Here is a 19248-nt window from a genome sequence, read left to right on the forward strand (position 1 = left end):
CCTTTGTTTCCAGATACCTAAGATGCATCTCAGGTGAGAGCTTGAGGGAAGAAGACACATTTGTTCTGATTCCAAGGGTAGAGGGAATGACCAAATTCCAACATTAAGGTAGAACCCAAATACTCAGGAGGCCTGAGCCTCCTACTTCTTAATGGTTGCTGACATGGGGTCCACAGAGAGAAAGGAAAAGAGGTCATCTGAAACTCAGAGGCAAGTATCTCACCATGGGCAACGACACTGGCAACCTAACCTAGAGGCCTAAGGTGGCTCCTTTTTTACGTGGAATGGGTCTCTTTACTATAGCAAGGCAGGGTATGCTCTGTCAGGATCAGTACATAGCAATACTGCTCCACCGAGAGCCAGGCTTTACTGAGAAACAGTAGGTTATAATTCCTGGCTTAAGAACATAACAGGCTAGAGTCCAGATATCTGCCTAATGGAATCTGCCCTTGATATAAGATGAGTTACAAAGATCTGTATCCAATTAATTAATACAAGAGATCCGATTAATTACTACAAAACTCAGAACTGGGTAGGCAAAAGGAAGAATTGAGTGGCTAAGCGGAATTTTCAGCATATGATCTGCCTCATGAAAGAATATAGCCATGTATGTGGCATTTTCCAGTATGCGCTAAAACATACAGCCTCTGAGGAACCAGATGTTATGGACTGAGGCTATGTAGTATTTAATGAGGCAAATAGCCATTTACCCAAAGCCCACCTCCCTACCTCCAAAAGGAAGGTCACTTCCAGACTAGCTCTGAAAGTATATGTGAAGACCAGGAGAAGTTGAAGAAGGTGGAGGTAGGAGAGGAGAATCAGGGTGGGAAGGTTATAGTGATCCTGGGTGGTCTGGTGTTTCCTTGAATCACCTTGGTCTTGAGACTATGAGGCAGACCAGGGTAGGAAAAAAAAAATGGGAAAAGAAAGAAAGAAAGAAACAGACCTGAGAGTGTTAAGGAAGGCTGTCAGGTGGGAAAGGGACTCACTTCCTTTGAGATTTCTAGGGCCACTCCAGACTTAAACTCTTAGAACCAGTCTGGTCCCAATAAAACCCTTAAGACCAACAGGTCAGTCTCCAAAAGGTATCCAACTCTTACATGGACATAAAATTTCAGGCTGCTCACACTACTAGTTTCTTGTAATGTTGGAGTTACTCAAGAAACCACCTCTGAAACATAGAATCCTAAGATGGAAGAGGCAAGAACATAAAAAATATGTCCCACTAGAGAAGAAAAACCACAGACTAAATCATAGACACCAGAACTCAGTTTCATCAATGGCAATGGCCAAAGAAATGAATGTCTGAGGTGGTTCAAACTAGTCAAACTAGCTTTAATCATCTGGACACAGTTGAGAGTGTCATCTCTGTAGAGCTTAGCCAGTTAAGCTGCAAAGCCCTTCCCAGGAGACAAATACATTCTGCTTCTTCAGAGTGTCAGGCTGTGGGCCTGAATGCCCTGTACCACTTCCAAAGCCCTACACCCCCAAATCCACTGGAAAGTACATCTTTCCCTGCTTAGTTTCAAAAGCAGTTTTAGGCAATAAGAAGAACTTTCAGGAAGCGGAGTTTCACAGTAAGCTCTCCTTTTCTGAGACAGTGCCAGTCTAGAGGGAACTTCCCGGGAAACTGTTCAGTTAAATGACAAGTAAAACTATGGGCCCCAGCGGGGCTGGCCCTCACTTCCTGGGCAGAGGTTAGTTGGGTTAAAAGATGGCAAAAAAAATATCTGATAAACACCAGAGCTGCTGAGGAAATATGGAGGCACATTCCTCTTGGAACCAGAAAGTGTTAAAACAGACGTGGACATTCAAGGAAGAAAGGGGTCCTGGGTAAGGAAGGAGACTCCCAGTAAGCACAGGCATAGCTAAGTTCTTGGTGTAGCTTGCCGAAGCCATAACACTCCTTCCTTCCTAGTCATTTTATAAAGAAGGCAGTGATAGTGATGGTCAAGGCTGGGAACCCAGGCCATGTTAATTCAGTGGCTTCCAAAAGGCCTCACCTGGGGAAGGGCCAAAGCTGAGAAAGGCAGCTGCTGAAAATTTATCCCAGAAAACCCAAGGGAACAAGGAGTCTGGAATCCCTGGACTAACTCCTGAACCTGGACAAGAGACAAATGACCATTGCTGAGGATTCCAAGTCAATGGGGAATGATGCGGATGATGCACTGGGAAGGATTACCCCATATCTTTCCTTCCTCAGCCTGTCCTTTGTGGCTCTCACAGCCCTCGGGGCAGTAACCACACTCTGGGCCAAGGCAACAGGCACAGGATTCTAGATTTTAATAAATAAATAACCTAACATATAGGGTGAGCACGGCGGGCAGCTGATTGGAGAAGCAGCTTGCTGGGTTCTTTCCTGTATAGGAGTGGAGAAAAGACTCGGAGTTCTATTCCTTAAAACTTCTTCTGGCTTGAATTACAGGAACTTAATACCTAGAGGGAGAAAGAAAGATGACACTGTGATGTTATCAGTTTGTGAGGATGCTGGGACACGAAGAGCTCACCTAAAGGTATATGGCAGCAAGGAGGCAGGGACTTTTCTGGAGTCTATGATGAGGGTAGATACTTGTGCTTTTTCACATCAGTGAAAAAGACCAGTATTTCTCCATAAAGAGGTAAAAATCATATCGAGAAGATGAAATGGAAAAAGGCAAATTCGGAAAAGGAAGCACTATTAGTGTCTGGAGAAGGGCTCAAAGAGTCCTTTGGGGGTGGCAGTGAGGGGGAGTAGGTTTATTTTTCTGAGTTCATGTAAATGTGAAAGATGCAAAGACCAATTCCAGTGCAGAAAGCTCTTTTCTACCCAGGCCTCCCTGTTTTCTAGGGGGCCCCAGGCACCTGTAGTAATTAGGCTTGAAGGGCCCATTCTTGTTGAGTCCCAGATACTTGGCCTGTTCATCCGTCAGCTCTGTCAGGTGGGCATCAAAGGTGGGCAGGTGTAGGCTCGCCACATACTCATCTGGAACAGACCACAGAAGCCCTGGTATAAACATTCATGCCTCTTGTCTTGCTGTTCTCTCCAGGCTAGGCCTTAAAAAGTTGGAAGACACCTTCTAATTCCCAGAAGTGAAAGAAAAATGCTCAACTGGCTCACTGGCCCAGAATCCTAAGGAGTAGCTGCTTGAGTGTCAAGCCAAGTGGTTTTCAAAGCCAGAACGCTTCTTTCTTGCTAACTGTCTCATCCTTGAAGCTTTCCTTCTCCCCAGAAAGGTAAGAGAGATATGCAAGAAGCTATAGTCCTTAGCGAAAGGATGGGATAGCAGGGGACTAAAAAACGGGAAACTTGAACTTTCCTTCTGCCTTAGACTCTATACTTTGGATTGCTCAGAAAAATGAACACCTGAGGATATTGGAAAGGAATGTCTAATAATGATACTACACTGTTTGCTTTGCTTTTAGTATCTGAGGTTCTTATGCGTTGATGTTTACATTCCGTTACCTGAATACATATTATTCAGAATTTCATGTAATTTTCTAAGTATTTGGACTTCCTAACTCCATTATACATTTAGTCAAAACATAGACTGTTCTATTTCTTTTATATCCTTCCAAAGGATATAGTAAAGGGAAAATATGTCAACTTCTAACAGTTGCTATGCATCTAGGGCTAAAGCAAAACAAAACTAGAAGCTGATTTATTCCCTGATCTTTGCCTCCGGAGTTTATAAACACACTGCATCAGTTCAGGTGCTTGAGGCAGGTTCTTTAAAACTTCAAGACAGTTTAGTGTTTCTCTTATATGAAACGCCCAAATAACTAGTCTTAACAGAAGCTATTCAGTCTTTCCTTTGGCCTGGACAACGAGGTCAGAGTGAGAAGATGTACTATGAGAAGTCTTCTTGGTCTGAGGAAAGTCTGGAAGGGGCTATGTAGCAGCCTAGAAATGGAGTAAGTCAGACGTCACAAGGTAGAAGATGAGTCCTCTTTGTTAGGGGAAGATTTTTTTCTCCTTTGAGATTCTTGCATATAAGATACTTTAAGACAGAAAATCCTTAAAATTCACAGGCAGGTAAACCAAGTCATAGCAAAATGTAATGATTTCACTAGGGCAACTCATGTAGAAAATGTGATAAATCAAATAGGAAGGGAACCTAGGAATCCTAACTCCTACTCTGCAAGACACAGATATCATTTTTCCCCCATCCATAAGAAATTGAGTGCCCCAAAGTTCATTTTGCCTCTGACTCTGAACTACTTTGGTAAGGATGGGGATGGAAGAGTGCGTGCTTACCCATTTTCTTGGGCAACAGGTAGACATCCTGCTTATAACGACCCTCAGGAGCATTGTAAAGCTCTATCAAGGCAAGGGCCTAGAAAAGCAGAGAGATGGATGCTGATGTGCCATATCAAGTGAAACCCTGATGGTCTGATGACCCTCTCCAGCCCACTGCTTCCCCACTCTGGTGGCCCTACCTGAGTAGTAGCGGTGATTGAGAGCACAAATGTAGGCACTGTGGAGCAGCTTAGGTTCAGCAGACGGCCCTAGAGAGCAAGGGTTAAGACACAGATGGGTTAGGACAAAGTCTCTAGCCTTTGAGGAGTAAGGGACGAGCACAACTGCCATTCTCCAAATACCTCCCAACTACCATTGCTGGACAAAAAGCAGGCGTTCAATAAATATGAATTGACTGGATTGGAATAGGAATGAATTGACTGACATTTAAGTGGAATTTAAAAATTCTGGAAAATTTGATGAAGGTAATAGAGAAAAGATCTCTGGGATTACGTAAAAAGGGATAGAGATGGTCACATGATACTGAGGCTTATGCCGAGAAAGGGCATATTTCTCTTGAATTTTCTACTTTCTGCAACAGACTATCCTTCTGAGGTATTGGCATTCCCTTGAAAGATTGCTGTAACCAAGGATGTAGTCCAATCCAAGGGCAACCTCTCCCGGTTGTGAGGGGAGATACTTTTGGATTTAGGAAGCTGTGATGATTTTTGTGCTTCTTCCTTAGTTTGGTTCTCCTGAATTCAAGGGTAGCCTTGTATTTCTACTGGGTGAATACAAGAGGTAGAGACTACTAGAGAATGCTATCCTTTCCTGTCTTGTTTCCCAGGAAGCCTGACCACCTTTTTTTGCTCAAACATAGTAAACCAACTGTGGTGCTCGCTTTTGTCACCAATATTAGTAGATGGGACCTCCCAGGGCAACTGGAATTAAGTCACCAGACAGCTGGCTGACATCAAAGCAATTAATGAATATTTAACAACCTGCCCATCTCTTCCCTGATACACACTCCTTTCTTGTGAAGAAATAATCCAGTCCCTTTACAGATGCCCTAAAGTATTTGAGAAGGTGAGATAGGTGAAAAAAGGTGAAGAAAACAGTAAGGATACTCAAACATAAATTTAGGGGTCCCTAGGTGAAGATGGTATTACTTTTACACTTTCATATGCAGTTTCTTTAATTAAAAAAAAGCAAAGAAAACTGACTGTGTATTAAAACTCGAGAAAAGTATTATCCTCCTTGTTATTTTGGTATCTTTCTCTGAAGAAGAGAAACTGTCAAGGTCAGAACAGGGGGTGCATCCATATTGCTGTCGGGAATCTAAGACGAGGGAAGAGAAGCTTTCAAGAAAGGAAAAGTGGCGAAACACTGACATGGAAGGCTAAGTGGAATGGAAGTGAAGAGTAAGTCTGAGCCAGAAGAAGCCAAGACAGAGAAATATTAATCACACAACCAGTATCTAGCTGGGTACCTACTCCATATCTGGCTCAATTCAGAGGAAAGGTCACTCGAAAACATGGAATCTATCAGCAAAGACATGACCTTTCCCGAGCTTGCCTAAGACAGTTTAGTAACCATCGGGAGTATCTGCTTTGTGCTTCCTGATTAAGCCATCCCACAAATGACATTATCTCTTTGTAAGCATCACTCAAAGTGGCATTGGTTCTATCCCACAGTAATTCTCCCACAGTAACAGTCATTATCTGACTCAACCTGTAGAGTGACAGAGAGAGACAAGATAATTGGTGAAAAGTAAGGAACCAAAATAGTTTCTTAATTGCTGAATGAAAAGACCTTTCACAATTAGATGTAAAATCCAATGGTAAAGTAGTTAAGCTTGTGCTAAAGAGGAGTTGAAAATGTAAGAGAACATGTGGAGGAGGGGCCCTGAGTATTGCAGTCTCTCCTGCCAGCGGTGAATTTCTCTTACCAGTCTCAGGTCTTACCTCTGCCAGCAATACTATCCTCTTGCCATCAGGCCATATTACATGGTCAACTTGGGATCTCACTCGCTCCCAGGTCAGTTCTGGTGTCCGCAGACTCGCCTGGAACACATACAGCAAGCACATCATCAACCACGACTTGTCCCGCTTCACGGATGGAAAGATGTTGAAGGGAGCCATTTCAAATAGCAAGTTGAAAGGAGCAACCAACATGCCAGATGGAGAATACCTGTCCCGGGTTGGTTAGGACTGTTCCATTTCAGGGAATTTAATCTTAGGCCCAGCCAGGGAGGGATCACTCAGGATGTCATTCCACAACATATAGTGTACGCCCACTGTCTGCTGAGCACAGTAAAAGGTGCTATGGGAAATACAAAAGAAACCACAGACATGGTTTCTGCCTTCAAAAAGCTCATACTTTAGCTGGGGACACAAAACAATGCATATGTTGGGGGGGGAAGCCTTTAAAATACTTATAAAGCAACATGCAAACAAGTGCAAATTAATACAGAGCAAACAGAATACACAAGTGCTGAAGAGAAACAGAAAAAAGGAGGATCAGAGCTAAGTGGGATTTGTTAGAGAAGGCTGATTGTCCTAAATACAGCATGCTGGGGCCCAAGGTTCTGCCTTCACGTCCTCACGTCCCAGGTTCCACCTTCTCAACGATGGTGGCTCACCCTAAAGTTACAGAAGCTTTGTGACCTAAGTGCAAATGTGAGGTAGCCTTTAGAGAAATGCTCAATGGCAGAATAAAACTCCCAACAGCTCACCCTCCTTCCATTTCTGTATATATTCCGAGAACAAGAGAAGAAATGTTAAGTTTATTAACAGCAGCAATCAAGTAACAGTCACAGGGTTTAGACTTAAGATAACAACTTCCTTCTTCCAATAGGCCATGCCTAAAATAGAAAGGGAGTCCATATTCTGAAACCAGCCATTGGCTCTGCTGGTAAAATTGAGAAGTTCTGCCAAACAGTAGTTTTCAGACAAAGAGAGAAACACTTTAGTTATACAATAATCATTTGCTGAGTACCTACTATATTTCAGGTAATGTAGTAAAGGACACTATTACAGATGAGACTGTGGACTCCTCTGCTAGACTGTGAGCTATTTATGGACAGAGACTGTATCATCTTTTCATTACCAATCTAGTGGGAAAGACAGACAATTATATTTCAGTATATTTAGGACTACATTAATGATCTAGACCATTTTTTAGACCATTTCTTTATGAGGTAGATGAGAAATATAAAATGTCTTGAGATGTCAAGTTTCATAATTTAGTTCAGTCCTTATCTAAAGAACAATTTGGTAGTAGCCAACAAAATTTTATATGTGCCTAATCTCTGACCAATCAGTTTCACCTGTAGGGCCCCATCCTATAGAGACACTTGCTCAAATTCAGAAATATAAGTGCCCAAGAATGTTCAATCCAGTGTTATTTATAATAGCAAAAAATGTAATTTAATAAGGGAATGGCTAAGTAAATCCAGATAATCTCATACAACAGAATATTATGCAATTCTTATATAAGAGAGTAGATCTGTATGTGTTAAACATGAAAACCATTCACTATTGTTAAGTGAAAAAATAAAGTTGCAAAACAGTATACTAGAACCCCAATTTTGTAAATGTTTTACTTCCTTCTTTAAGCATATTCATGTTGCTTGAATTTTTACACTAAGCAAGTATTGCTTTAAAGTTAGAATTAAACTTTTTTTTTTTTTTTTTATCAATAAACACTGTAAATAGAGTTTAACATACCACTTTGGGAAGTTAAGGATATACAAGGTAAATCCCTTAGCCTTTAGAAATAACAACTGGGATGGCAATAACCATGTAGAGCCAATAGATATTGCTTGGTGACACTGGTATTTTTCTATTGAGATGATGGAACTTAAAAGTAATTCAAGTTCTTAGTGTCTCACTCTCTTAATCTTCCAGAGGACAAGCAATCTCGGTGATTGGGAGTTAAGAGGTGACATCATGATAAAAGGAGTCTCCTGTCTTAGGAAGTCTTCCCTGGGAGAAGAAGATATGGTGCAATCAAGGAAAGGAGACTTCTTATGAACATCATAAAATGATCAGTGCTTTGTTGAGGTAGTGTGCTGGAGCACTGGATTGGCTGCGGTGCTAGCAAAAGACCTGAGGGTCAGTTAAAACAGGGTTTGAAGAGAAACTAAGTTACATTATCTCTAGCACTGTCCAGGCAGCTCCATAACCTAGTACATTTATCAGACAGTTACACTCCTTGAGCGAAGGATTTCCTATGATCAGCACAGCTTTATAAGAATTTCTCTTAAAGGGGGTGCCTGGGTGGCTCGGTCAGTTAAGCGTCCAACACTTGATGTTGGCTCAGGTCATGATCTCAGGGTCGTGAGATTGAGCCCTGCATCCAGCTTCACACGGAGTCTGCTTGAGATTCTTTCTCCCTCTCCATCTGCCCCTCCCCCTGCACACGTACTCTCTCTCAAATAAATAAATAAATCTTAAAAAAAAATTATCTTAAAAACATCCCAATGTCTTTTCTGTTGATTTATAATCACTAAGCAATCTACCAGGAAAAAATGTTCCTTATGGAGACAATGTTCCCAAACAAGATGTACATCTCACTGTAAATTATTAGCTTGCACAAATTGGTATTATATGATTTTGCACAGTGAATATCAATTTTTTCAGGGAGAACAACTGTGGTTCTAGTCCTGCAAAGTGCAAAGTCAATAGCAAGTCCCAGGTTCTAATTCTTTTGCTGGCAAAAACTTTTAAAGTATGCATACATAATGGTTTAGCCGCTTGAATTGTGACGCTTACAATCACACTGGCCATCTATGTGATGCATATGGGTAAGCAGGTCTGTTTTCAAGAGAAAAGGAAACATGTGAAAGAAAGCCATGGCCAAAAGGCAGCTAAGAGCACAATCCCTATCATAAGTTCCCTAAGTATTCATAGCATTACTATCTCTCAGGAAAAAAATGCAGTTTTCTAAATGACCAACTCTTTTGATGAGATATTCCTTCCTAGAAATGCAGCAGTCAACATCTCAAAGTTAGGGAAAACTATAAATTCACACACACACACACACACACACACACACACACACACACACAGATCCTAAAAACTAAAAACCCTTACATTTTTGGTTGCTAAAAATATCTGGAAAATTTACTGAATCATTCTCCTTCACTGTTTCAGAGATAACTCATAGAGACTTTCTTCTTTTTTCACTCTCTAAATCCAAGCCATTTAGCAAATCCCAATTGTCCTACCTTCACAATACATCACCTCCACTGCTTACCCATGTCATCTGAGCTACCACCTTCTATCACTGGAAATACTGAGAGAGCCTCCTCTTATTGTCCCTATCACTACTCAAGCTCCAAAAGTGTTTTCTTTATACCACAGCCAGAGCAATCTGTTAAATCAGATTTTTGTCAGTCACCTGGTCAAAACTTTCCCATTGGAATGGCTTCCCTTTTTTTTTTTTTAAAGTAATCTCTGCGCCCAACGTGGGGCTCAAACTCATGACCAAGATCAAGAGTTGCATGCTTTACTGACTGAGCCAGCCAGGCGCCCATGGAATGGCTTCCAACAGCTTCCCTTGTACCCAGAATAAAATCTGAAGTCCTTATTGTGGCCTACGAAGATCTACATAACCCACTACCCTCCTTCAGTTGCTCCTTATTCTCATCCCTGTGTCCGTTCTGCTCCTGCCACAATGGCCTCCTTCCTGTTGCTCAAGCATCAAGCACGTTTCCACCTCAGCGTCTTTTACACGCCATTCTCTCTGAATAGAAATGCTCGGATGGCTTATTCCTTCAATTTAGTCAGGTTTTTGTTCAAATGTTATCGCCTCAAAGAGACTTTCCTTGATCACCTTAACTAAAATATCATCCTCAATGTTCCCACCTTGCTGTTCTTCTTCAATACTAGGCCCTAACTGATGAAACTGTCTGTTTGTTTATTGTCTGCGTCCTGGACTAGAATATAAGTGCCGCAAGAGCAGGGATGTTCTTCACTATTTCTTCAGCCAATAAATACTCAGCACAGAACAGAGCAATTATTCAATACAAATTAAATACGAACATAAATATGAATAAACATTCTGGCTGCAGTTATTAGTTGAGTTTGCTATTTCCTTAAATTTCATTTTCTATTCCCCTGTGACACTATCATCAAAGGTTGAGTAACTTAACTTTTCCAAAGCCCTTCTGAGCCTCTCCCTTTCTGGACCATTTAGTTTAGTCATATACCTTCTGCTAAGAAGAGCACAAAGAGAATTGAGACATGGCCCTTGGCTAGTGTCAGTGCCAGATACCGGGAGCTACCTAGCAATACCTGCAAAACCAGGTCTAGTACCAACACAGCAGCCAGGTGATCCTTTTTCTTTTAAAATGAAAGTCATCCTTTTAAAATAGAAGTCAGATTATTACAAATATGACAACGGCACCCTATTTCTCTCAGAATAGAATCAAGAGTTCTTACAATGGCCTATGAGACCTCATAAGATCTGGCCCATTCCTTCTTTGACCTTATCTTCCACTTTCCCTGCCCCATGCTCATTCTGCTCCAACCACACTGGCCTCCTTGTTGATCCTCAGACAGACTAGGCACACTCCTGCCTCAGGGCATTTGCTCTGGCTGCTCACAAAATGTTCTTCACCTAAAAATCTACATGGCTACTCAAGCTCCTCTAAAATGTAAGCTCTATGAGGGCAGGAATTTCTGCCTGTTTTGTTCACTGACTCCAAGTATCTAGAACAGCACTTGGCATATAGCAATCACACAATAAATATTTATGATTGAAGGTAGTCTTCTGGCCTTTATCCTGAGAAATTACTTATATCTGGATTGCTTTAGGGGAGAGACTACCATCACAATTTGAAGCTTACCTAGAAATCATGAGACGGTAATAGTACAATGTACAGGAAAACAAAACAAAACAAAAACTGGAGTAGAAGACAAAACACCTGAATTTTGTGCTCCAATTTCATTTTTGTATCAATGTATATGACTGAACAATGGACTTCAGTTCTTCGTTTTCCAACTGAAAATCAGGGATAAGAATAATGCCTTGTGGGATAGTCAAGAGGATGAAATGAGATAGAGTAAAAATATAAAAATTACATGATTACATTTGGAATTGTTTTTATTTAAGATCTGGAGGGTTTAGGAGAGAAAAGTCCTTCCCCTTTCCCTTACTTAAAGATTTCTCTTTAGATACCAGAGCATGACTACTTTCCTTAAGCTTTTCCCATCTGGGGACTCTCTGGGCAGATTAATTCAGAAAAGGACAATCACGTGCTAGACAGTTTTAGAAATATTAATATCTTCGATTATTTAGTAAAAGGGCAGTATGGCACATAAGTGAAACTTAACAACAACAACAAAAAAGAACCATTCAGTATTTAAATTTCAATATTGAAAAAAGAAATTATTCATTATAAGCAAAATAACCTGATAAGACAAGAGTAATGGAGCCACGTCACTCAGAAACCTCAAGAGTAGAAATAGGGTTTGCTATGTTGTTTTTCCAGCTATTTTTAATAACAGAAGAATAGAGCAGAGTTAAAAAGAGAAACCATTTAAAATAGATGTTATCCAACGACTCTCAGTGTATCAACTGATCCTTACCTGGCAGTGCTGAAGCTCAACCAGAGCAGCCCTCAGGGCAGATGAAAGCATACTTTGCTTGAGCCATTTACCCAGAGAGAAACAGAGTTGTGCCAGAAAAATGCCATAAAAATTTAAAACCAGAGTCAAAGTCACACTGAGAGATACTTTGGTAAGTCTGAAAAGAAATAAATAACACCTCTATTAACTATTACTTGGGCGACATAGTAGGACCAAGTGTTATGTTGGATTGGATAATTTCAGGGTGAATATAATCAAACTAGAGAACGAAAGCGAGAGATAAAATGGCTTACAGTGTAAGTAGGTATCAAGCTTGAGTGGAAGAAAATAATCATTTGAAATGATTGAGATGAAGAAGCTTTATGGTATCCACAAGCACAGGTCAGAGGGCTAGTAAGTGAACAGACTGTGGACAGCTCTGCTCGGATAGCCGTTTATAGGATGGCTGGTGACTCCTCTCTTTCCTCTTCCGGTTTATATTTCTTGGGAAGGAGAGAAAAAAAGCCCCCATAATGAGTTACTTAATCTTACCACGTCAATCTCCGTGTTGGAATGTCCCATGTTACAAACGATGCAGCTATTCTTCATACGGTCCAAGTGCTCTCTGGTTACCACATTCTTGTTACCTTAAAAATAGAAGAGATATCCGTATGAAAAGAAATGAAGTTGGACCCCTATCTCACACCATATGTGAAATCTAACTTGACCTAAACGTAAGAGCTAAAACTATAAAACTCTTAGTAGAACATAGGAATAAATCTTTGTGGTCTTGGGTTAGGCAATGGTTTCTTAGATATAACACCTAAAGCACAAGCAACCAAAGAAAAAATAAACTTGTGCTGCAAATGATATCATCAAGAAAGTGAAAAGACAACCCACGAATGGGATAAAATATTTGCAAATTACATAACTGATAAGGGACTTGTATCCAAAATTTATAAAGAACTCTTACAACTCAATAATAAAAAGGCAAATAACCCAATTTAAAAATAAGCAAAGGATCTGAATAGACATTTCTCAAAAGAAGTACAAAAGAAGATGTGCCAATATGCACATGAAAAGATGTTCAACATTATTAGTCATTAGGGAAATGCAAATCAAAACCACAATGAGGGGTGACTGGCTCAGTCAGTGGAGCGTGTGACTCTTGATCTTGGGGTTGTGAGTCTGAACCCCATATTGGGTGTAGAGATAACCTGGATAAAATCTTTAAAAAACAAAACCACAATGAAACACCCTTTCACACCTACTAGGACGGCTATAATAAAAAAAGACAATGACAAGTGTTGGCGAGGATGTGGAGAAATTGTAACCCCCATGCATTCTTGGTGGGATTGTAAAATGGTGCCGTCTATTTGGAAAAGCTTGGCTATTCCTCAAAATATTATAAGTAGAGTTATCATCATATGATGTAGCAATTCCTAGGTATATATAGGTAGGTAAATATTCACGAGGATGGAAAACATGTTTGCAGAAAAACACTATACACAATGTTCATAGCAACATTATTCAAAATAGCCAAAAAGCAAAAACAACCCAAGTGTCCAGCAACCAATGAATTGATAAACAAAATGTGGTACATCCTTAAAATGAAATATAATTCAGCAATAAAAAGGAATGAAAATATCAACACATACTTCCATATGGATGAACCTCGAAAACACTATGCTAAGTAAAAAAAGCCAGTCACAAAAGACCACATACTGTATGATTCCATTGATATGAAATAGGCAAATCTATAGAAACAGAGAAATCAACTGTTGTGTAGGGCTGGAGAAAGGTAAAGTGAAAGAATGAGGACTGACTGCTAATGGTATGGGACTTCTTTTTTGGGGTGATGAAGTTTCTGGAATCAGACATTGTACAACTTCACTAAAAACCACTGAACCATATACTTTAAAAGGCTAAATTTTATGGTATGTGACTTATATCTCAATAAAAAAATTAGATTGTGGTGATGGTCGTATGACCCTGTGAATTTGCTAGAAAATACTGAATTGTACACTTAAAATGAGTGAAATGTATGGTTTGTGAATCACATCTCAATAAAGCTGTATAAAAAAAGACACGAGGGGGTTGATGTGAAGCAAGAACAGTTTCTTATGGTCCCTCTTCTCTGCCCCCATCTCACCCCAAGGCTACAAATATATTTTTATTCTTAAATATTCTGATTTTCCTCCTCTAAAATATAATTACAAATAAAAACCAGTGTTCTAGCAGTTTATGTTCCCACCATAAAGACAAAGTATCTCAGTCAAGGAAATTAGCCATTTCTGCATAGTCCTCCCCAAAACTCTAATTTCCCTCTTTGGGAATTAATACAACTACCTTTCCCACTTTCTCTAACTATGAATTTTGCTCTAGGTCTGCTTTACAGAGACTAGGGAGAAATATATATTACTTTTGGAGGTAAAATAAAAAAGCAAATGTACAAATATAAAATCTGGTTTCCCAAATAAAACTTATCTCTCGTCATCTCCTTGGTAGTTGAGATGGATGGAGATACAGAACAGTTAAAGAGAAACTTTCCTCTAGGGATGACTGAGATGGTACATACATTTGATCAGAGTTCTAAAGAGGTGGGAAGAACGTGAAAGATCGACTGGTTGTAAACCTCTGTATCTGGCTTTTCAAGTTTGGTTTATTCAGAACATTTTCAGTCATTTTTCACTTGTTCCATGAAAGCATTCCCAAGTGCCACCCCATTGTACATGTCAAAATCATACCTGTACAGGTAATAACAATATCCACTTGCCGGATGACCTCATTTAATTTCACCAGTCGAAATCCATCCATACTGTAATAATAAAGCACGATCAATTAACCTGAAAATAGGCAGTTGGGAGCCTTTTGCCACAGAACCTCAAAAGCTATTACCAAGTTCCTTCGGTACCTACACTGTCACCTCTTGATATAGCCAGATTATTCTTAGCAGTGAAAAATTCAAACCACCTCCTTAGTTCATACAGGGCAGAAATAAAGGTTTCTTTGCATCCCTGCAACTTAATTCTTCCTGAAAATAGAGACCAGGGGTTACCATGAGATTCCCAAACTGAGTTTCTAGAAAGTGCAATTTAGCCATTGAATCTTATTCCATTGAAACTACTTTCCCAAGATCATCAACGATCTTCTGGATACAAAAACAAAACAAAACAAAACAAAACAAAACAAAAACCTCCAAAAAACAAACAAAAAAACCCTTAAGACTCTTACATCACTTAATTTCCTACATTAAACATTGTTTACCTTCTTAAAACTATACCCCTTGGAGTCCGTGATACTGTTCTCTCCTGGTTTTCCTCCTACTTTTCTGATAGTTCCTTTTCAATCTTACTCAATCTTTAAATGTTGGTACTCTGTAGAGTTCTGCCCTGACTCTTTTCTTTATTCTTTCAGTATTTGTCCATACCCTTCCCTTGGCTGCAAATGACTCTTCTTAGTGGCTGATCTGTACAAATATATCCTTAGGTTAGATCTCTGTGAAGCTTCATAGCGTGGATCAAATAATCTACCGGAGAGCTTCTCCTGGATGTTCCACAAGAATCTCAAATTTATTGGGCTTGAAAAAAAAACCTCATTATCTTCTCTGTACTCCTCAAATCTATTTCTTTTACATTTTCTACCTTGATCAATAGCACTACTGTCCACCCAACTGTATGAGCCAGATAAACTAGAGTGTCCTAGCCTACTGCCTCTCCCTAATTGAAGTTGTCACCAAATCTGGCTGTTTTCCTTAATTGTTTAAAATCTCTTGAATTGGTCCCCTCCTCTCCATATATGCTGGTCTTGTGTATGTTCAGGTCTTATCACCTCTTGCCTGGATTCCTACAGTAGCCCCTGGCGCGATCTCATGTCTCTCTAATTTACGTTGCAGAGTACTTTCCCTATGTGCAACTTAGATCACGTCACTTCCTTGCTTAAAACACTTCAGTGAGATGGCCTGTTCTCAGGATAAGACCTAAATATTTATGCAGATACATGATTATATTCACATATGATTCCTACCTTAGATATTACCACTCCCCCAAATTTATCCTCTCTGCCAGCCACATTAAAGTATTTCCATCTTCTTAAATGTGCCATGCTCTCTCCTTCCTCAGTGACTATGCTCCTTGTGACATGTTCCTTGTACCTGGCATTTACTTCCAAACTAAGAAATGACTTACACAAGTTTCAAGACTCAGCTTTGCTCTTTAGTTAGATATTTCTCCTTTGGCTCCTACAGAAGCATGTACTGTTTACCACCATCACAGCACTTATTCCACTCACAGCGGTTATTTGTGTGTTTCTAAAAGCAGGACCTTACCTCATTCATATATTCATCTTATTCATCCTAAGCACAGAGCACAGTATCTATTATACAGTAAGTGATCAGTTCATGTCTATGAGATCATCTGAATCAGTGTCTCAACCAGTATTAAAACATGTTAATGAACCCTGACTCAGAGAAAGCCAACAACTCTATTGGGGAAATTTGTGGTTTATGGCTGGGATGTGTGAGGAGTAGAAAGTAGGGGAAATGGGTATAGCAAAATCTTTATGCTATGCCTTACTCTACCCTGGGTACCTTCCCCTGGAGGGTTAAGGGTAAAGATTGGGTGGGTTATGGAGGCTATAGACCCTGGAGCTGTGCAATAGTTTTCAGGAACAGTGGTATTTCCATCCTGCTAAGGATGGCAAGAGGCAATTTTAATAATACCTACCATTTAGTGAGCATTTATTATGTGACAGCAGTTCTATACTTTATAGAATTATATATTTATTATATATTTATTATATAATATATAATCATATGTAATACTTATGTAATTATTTTACTGAACTTTTGCAACTCTTTGAGGCAGGTATCATTAGCCATACTTTATGGATGAGACAGGAACTATTTTTTAACCTTTAATTTTGAAATAATTTCAAATTTAAGAATTACAAAAATAGTACAAACTCCCCTATGCCCTTCATTCAGAGACAGCAGATTTTATTTGGATTTGCCTGATGTTTCCTCCTGACGAGACTCAGGTTATACATTTAGGGGAAGAATATCACAGAAGTGTTCTTTTTAGTGCATCAAATCAGATAGGATCTGATGCCAACTTGTTTCTTTTTTGAGCATTGTTTTCAAAGGGAGAAGGGTTGGGGTGCCTGGGTGGCTCAGCTGGTGGAGCATGCAACTCTTGATCTTGGGGTCATGAGTTCAAGCCTCACATTGGACGCAGAGCTGACTTAAAAAAAAAAAGGCAGGATTATACATGGAGAAGGTAAGGAGCTAATTGTTCTTTGGCTCAAGGCATCCCCTCTTATTATTTCCACAGGAATTCAAAATTTTAGCCTCTCTGATAGTCTCTGCTTTCTCAGAGCAGAGCTCCTTGATCTTTGAAAGAGGGGAGCTTACAGTTAACAGCAGCATCTCTCAGGATCTGGGCACCTCTAAGATAAATTGTGGCATTAACCAGGCCAGTTACAAGGTCCCAATAGATGGTGGCACAGAGGAAAAAGCCAGTCTCCTTTTGCATGCTTACCAGGCTTGAAGAGCACAGATGGGGTCGATCTCAGTTACATACACAATAGAGCCCATGGCTTTTAGAGCAGCACAGCACCCCTTCCCCACCTGAAGAGGGGAGAAAGTACACATAATAAGGAAAGTCAGTGAGAAAACCATCTCTCAAAGCTTCTGGTAAACTACCCCATTTTCCGCCCCCAAAAGGAATTTCACTGAATAGATTCATGCTTGGGAAAAACAAGAAAAAACAAATAAATGAATGCAGTTCATCAACAAACTCCTAGCCCCTGTTTAGCACATGCATGTACATAAGAACACCCACACTCACGATTTATAATCAAAACACAAGCTAAGAGAACATCACAAACAGCGCACTGGAACAAGTCAGAAAATCAACAAGAAAAAATGGCAACAATGCAAAGGGAAAAAGAAAGATTGTACTTTAACCAGAGGGTCTCGAAAGTTACTTTTTTCCCCATCTAGAGTGGTGAGTGAATGTATTCTCATGTCCATTACATAAAAGAGTCTGGTATATTTCACCAAAATCACACTTGATACACATCGTAGGTGAAAGGTTATGCTTTACCTCTCCGTAGCCACAGACCACCACCTGCTTTCCACCAAACATCATGTCTGTTGTTCTTTTAAGTCTAGGGGAAGAAAAACCATTAAATCAGAAAAATCTTCTCCCGTTTCTCCTTTAAGATTAGACTGGGTCCCTGTGTTTTTATGTTTGTTTGCTTGTTCCATTCTGAAAGAAAGCCTGGCTTCTACGCTATCTAATGACTAGAAAGAACGGTGGAATAAAATATGTATTTTCTCACTGCATACTATCCGATCAATTCCAGCTATAGGAGAGGGTTTTTTTTTTTTTTCTTTTTTCCTCGTCTTGGGAGTGGGGCAGAAGGGAAGAAGCCATAGACTGCAAAGTAAGTTTTAAACAAAAAGCAATATACATTTATTACATAATTTTTGGAAATAAAAGATAGAAGAAAATAAAAATAACATTTTTTATTTAGGAGACAAAGCTCTAGCTTAATGGAAACATTATTGGAGCTTATTGAATGAGACAGGAACGTAGAAGGTAACCCTGATAAATGAGTGCTACATTGAGCAGCGTCAGAAGGGTCAACAGGTCCCTCATTAATTCCACACAGAGGGAATGGGCGGCTACAGGGAGAAGAGCTTGGAAATGCACTAATACCGACTGCACGAGATGGTGAGCTTTCTGGGGCTGATTCTTTCTCAGACATGCTCTATTTCTTTGTCTCTGATGCTCTATGAAGCTAGAATACATGTCCGTATCGTTTTTAGAGTCTCTTGGAAGAACTTGCAGGAGTAGGTTCTGGTTTCTCTTTGGGTTCAGCCAGTGTCCCTTCTCTAGGAATCCCTCACTAGGCAGAAGAAAGTTTTCAACTAAAACTAGCTGAGATAGACAGTTCCTATAAACATTTGTGCCTCTTTCTATTCACTTCTCTGTTTACCCCTCCTATTGAAAACGGTCTATTAAAGTGGGAATGCTTTTAATGATTTGACAGCTCCTCAATGGGAACTGGTACAACTCCATGAGCCCCAGTGAAACTCAATAAATATCAAATATCACTCAGCCATTAAAAAGAATGAAATCTTGGGGCGCCTGGGTGGCACAGCGGTTAAAGCGTCTGCCTTCGGCTCAGGGCGTGGTCCCGGCGATCTGGGATCGAGCCCCACATCAGGCTCTTCTGCTATGAGCCTGCTTCTTCCTCTCCCGCTCCCCCTGCTTGTGTTCCCTCTCTCGCTGGCTGTCTCTATCTCTGTCGAATAAATAAATAAAATCTTTAAAAAAAAAAAAAAAAAGAATGAAATCTTGCCATTTTCAATGACATGGATGGAGCTGGAGGAGCATAATGCTAAATGAAATAAGCCAGTCAGGAAAAAACAAATACCATATGATTTCACTC

At 40.0% G+C, this 19248-nt stretch overlaps 1 protein-coding gene across 2 annotated transcripts in view; it reads right to left on the reverse strand.

Moving 5' to 3' along the window:
- Positions 1–2269: 2269 nt before the first annotated feature.
- The window catches only part of AHCYL2 (adenosylhomocysteinase like 2), a 158388-nt gene continuing 141409 nt past the window's right edge, over positions 2270–19248 (reverse strand). For both annotated transcript variants that reach the window (XM_040644016.1, XM_040644015.1), the window contains exons 9-17: positions 17895–17958; positions 17328–17416; positions 14538–14608; positions 12343–12437; positions 6181–6279; positions 4417–4485; positions 4235–4313; positions 2842–2962; positions 2270–2436 (exon numbers count right to left, since the gene is read on the reverse strand). In XM_040644016.1, coding sequence (XP_040499950.1) covers positions 2430–2436; positions 2842–2962; positions 4235–4313; positions 4417–4485; positions 6181–6279; positions 12343–12437; positions 14538–14608; positions 17328–17416; positions 17895–17958 — 694 coding nt within the window. In that variant the 3' untranslated portion in view covers positions 2270–2429. The remainder of the gene's footprint in view (positions 2437–2841; positions 2963–4234; positions 4314–4416; positions 4486–6180; positions 6280–12342; positions 12438–14537; positions 14609–17327; positions 17417–17894; positions 17959–19248) is intronic.

Source organism: Ursus maritimus, unplaced genomic scaffold (genome assembly GCF_017311325.1).
Source record: "Ursus maritimus isolate PB19 unplaced genomic scaffold, ASM1731132v1 scaffold_3, whole genome shotgun sequence".
Lineage (NCBI taxonomy): Eukaryota > Metazoa > Chordata > Mammalia > Carnivora > Ursidae > Ursus > Ursus maritimus.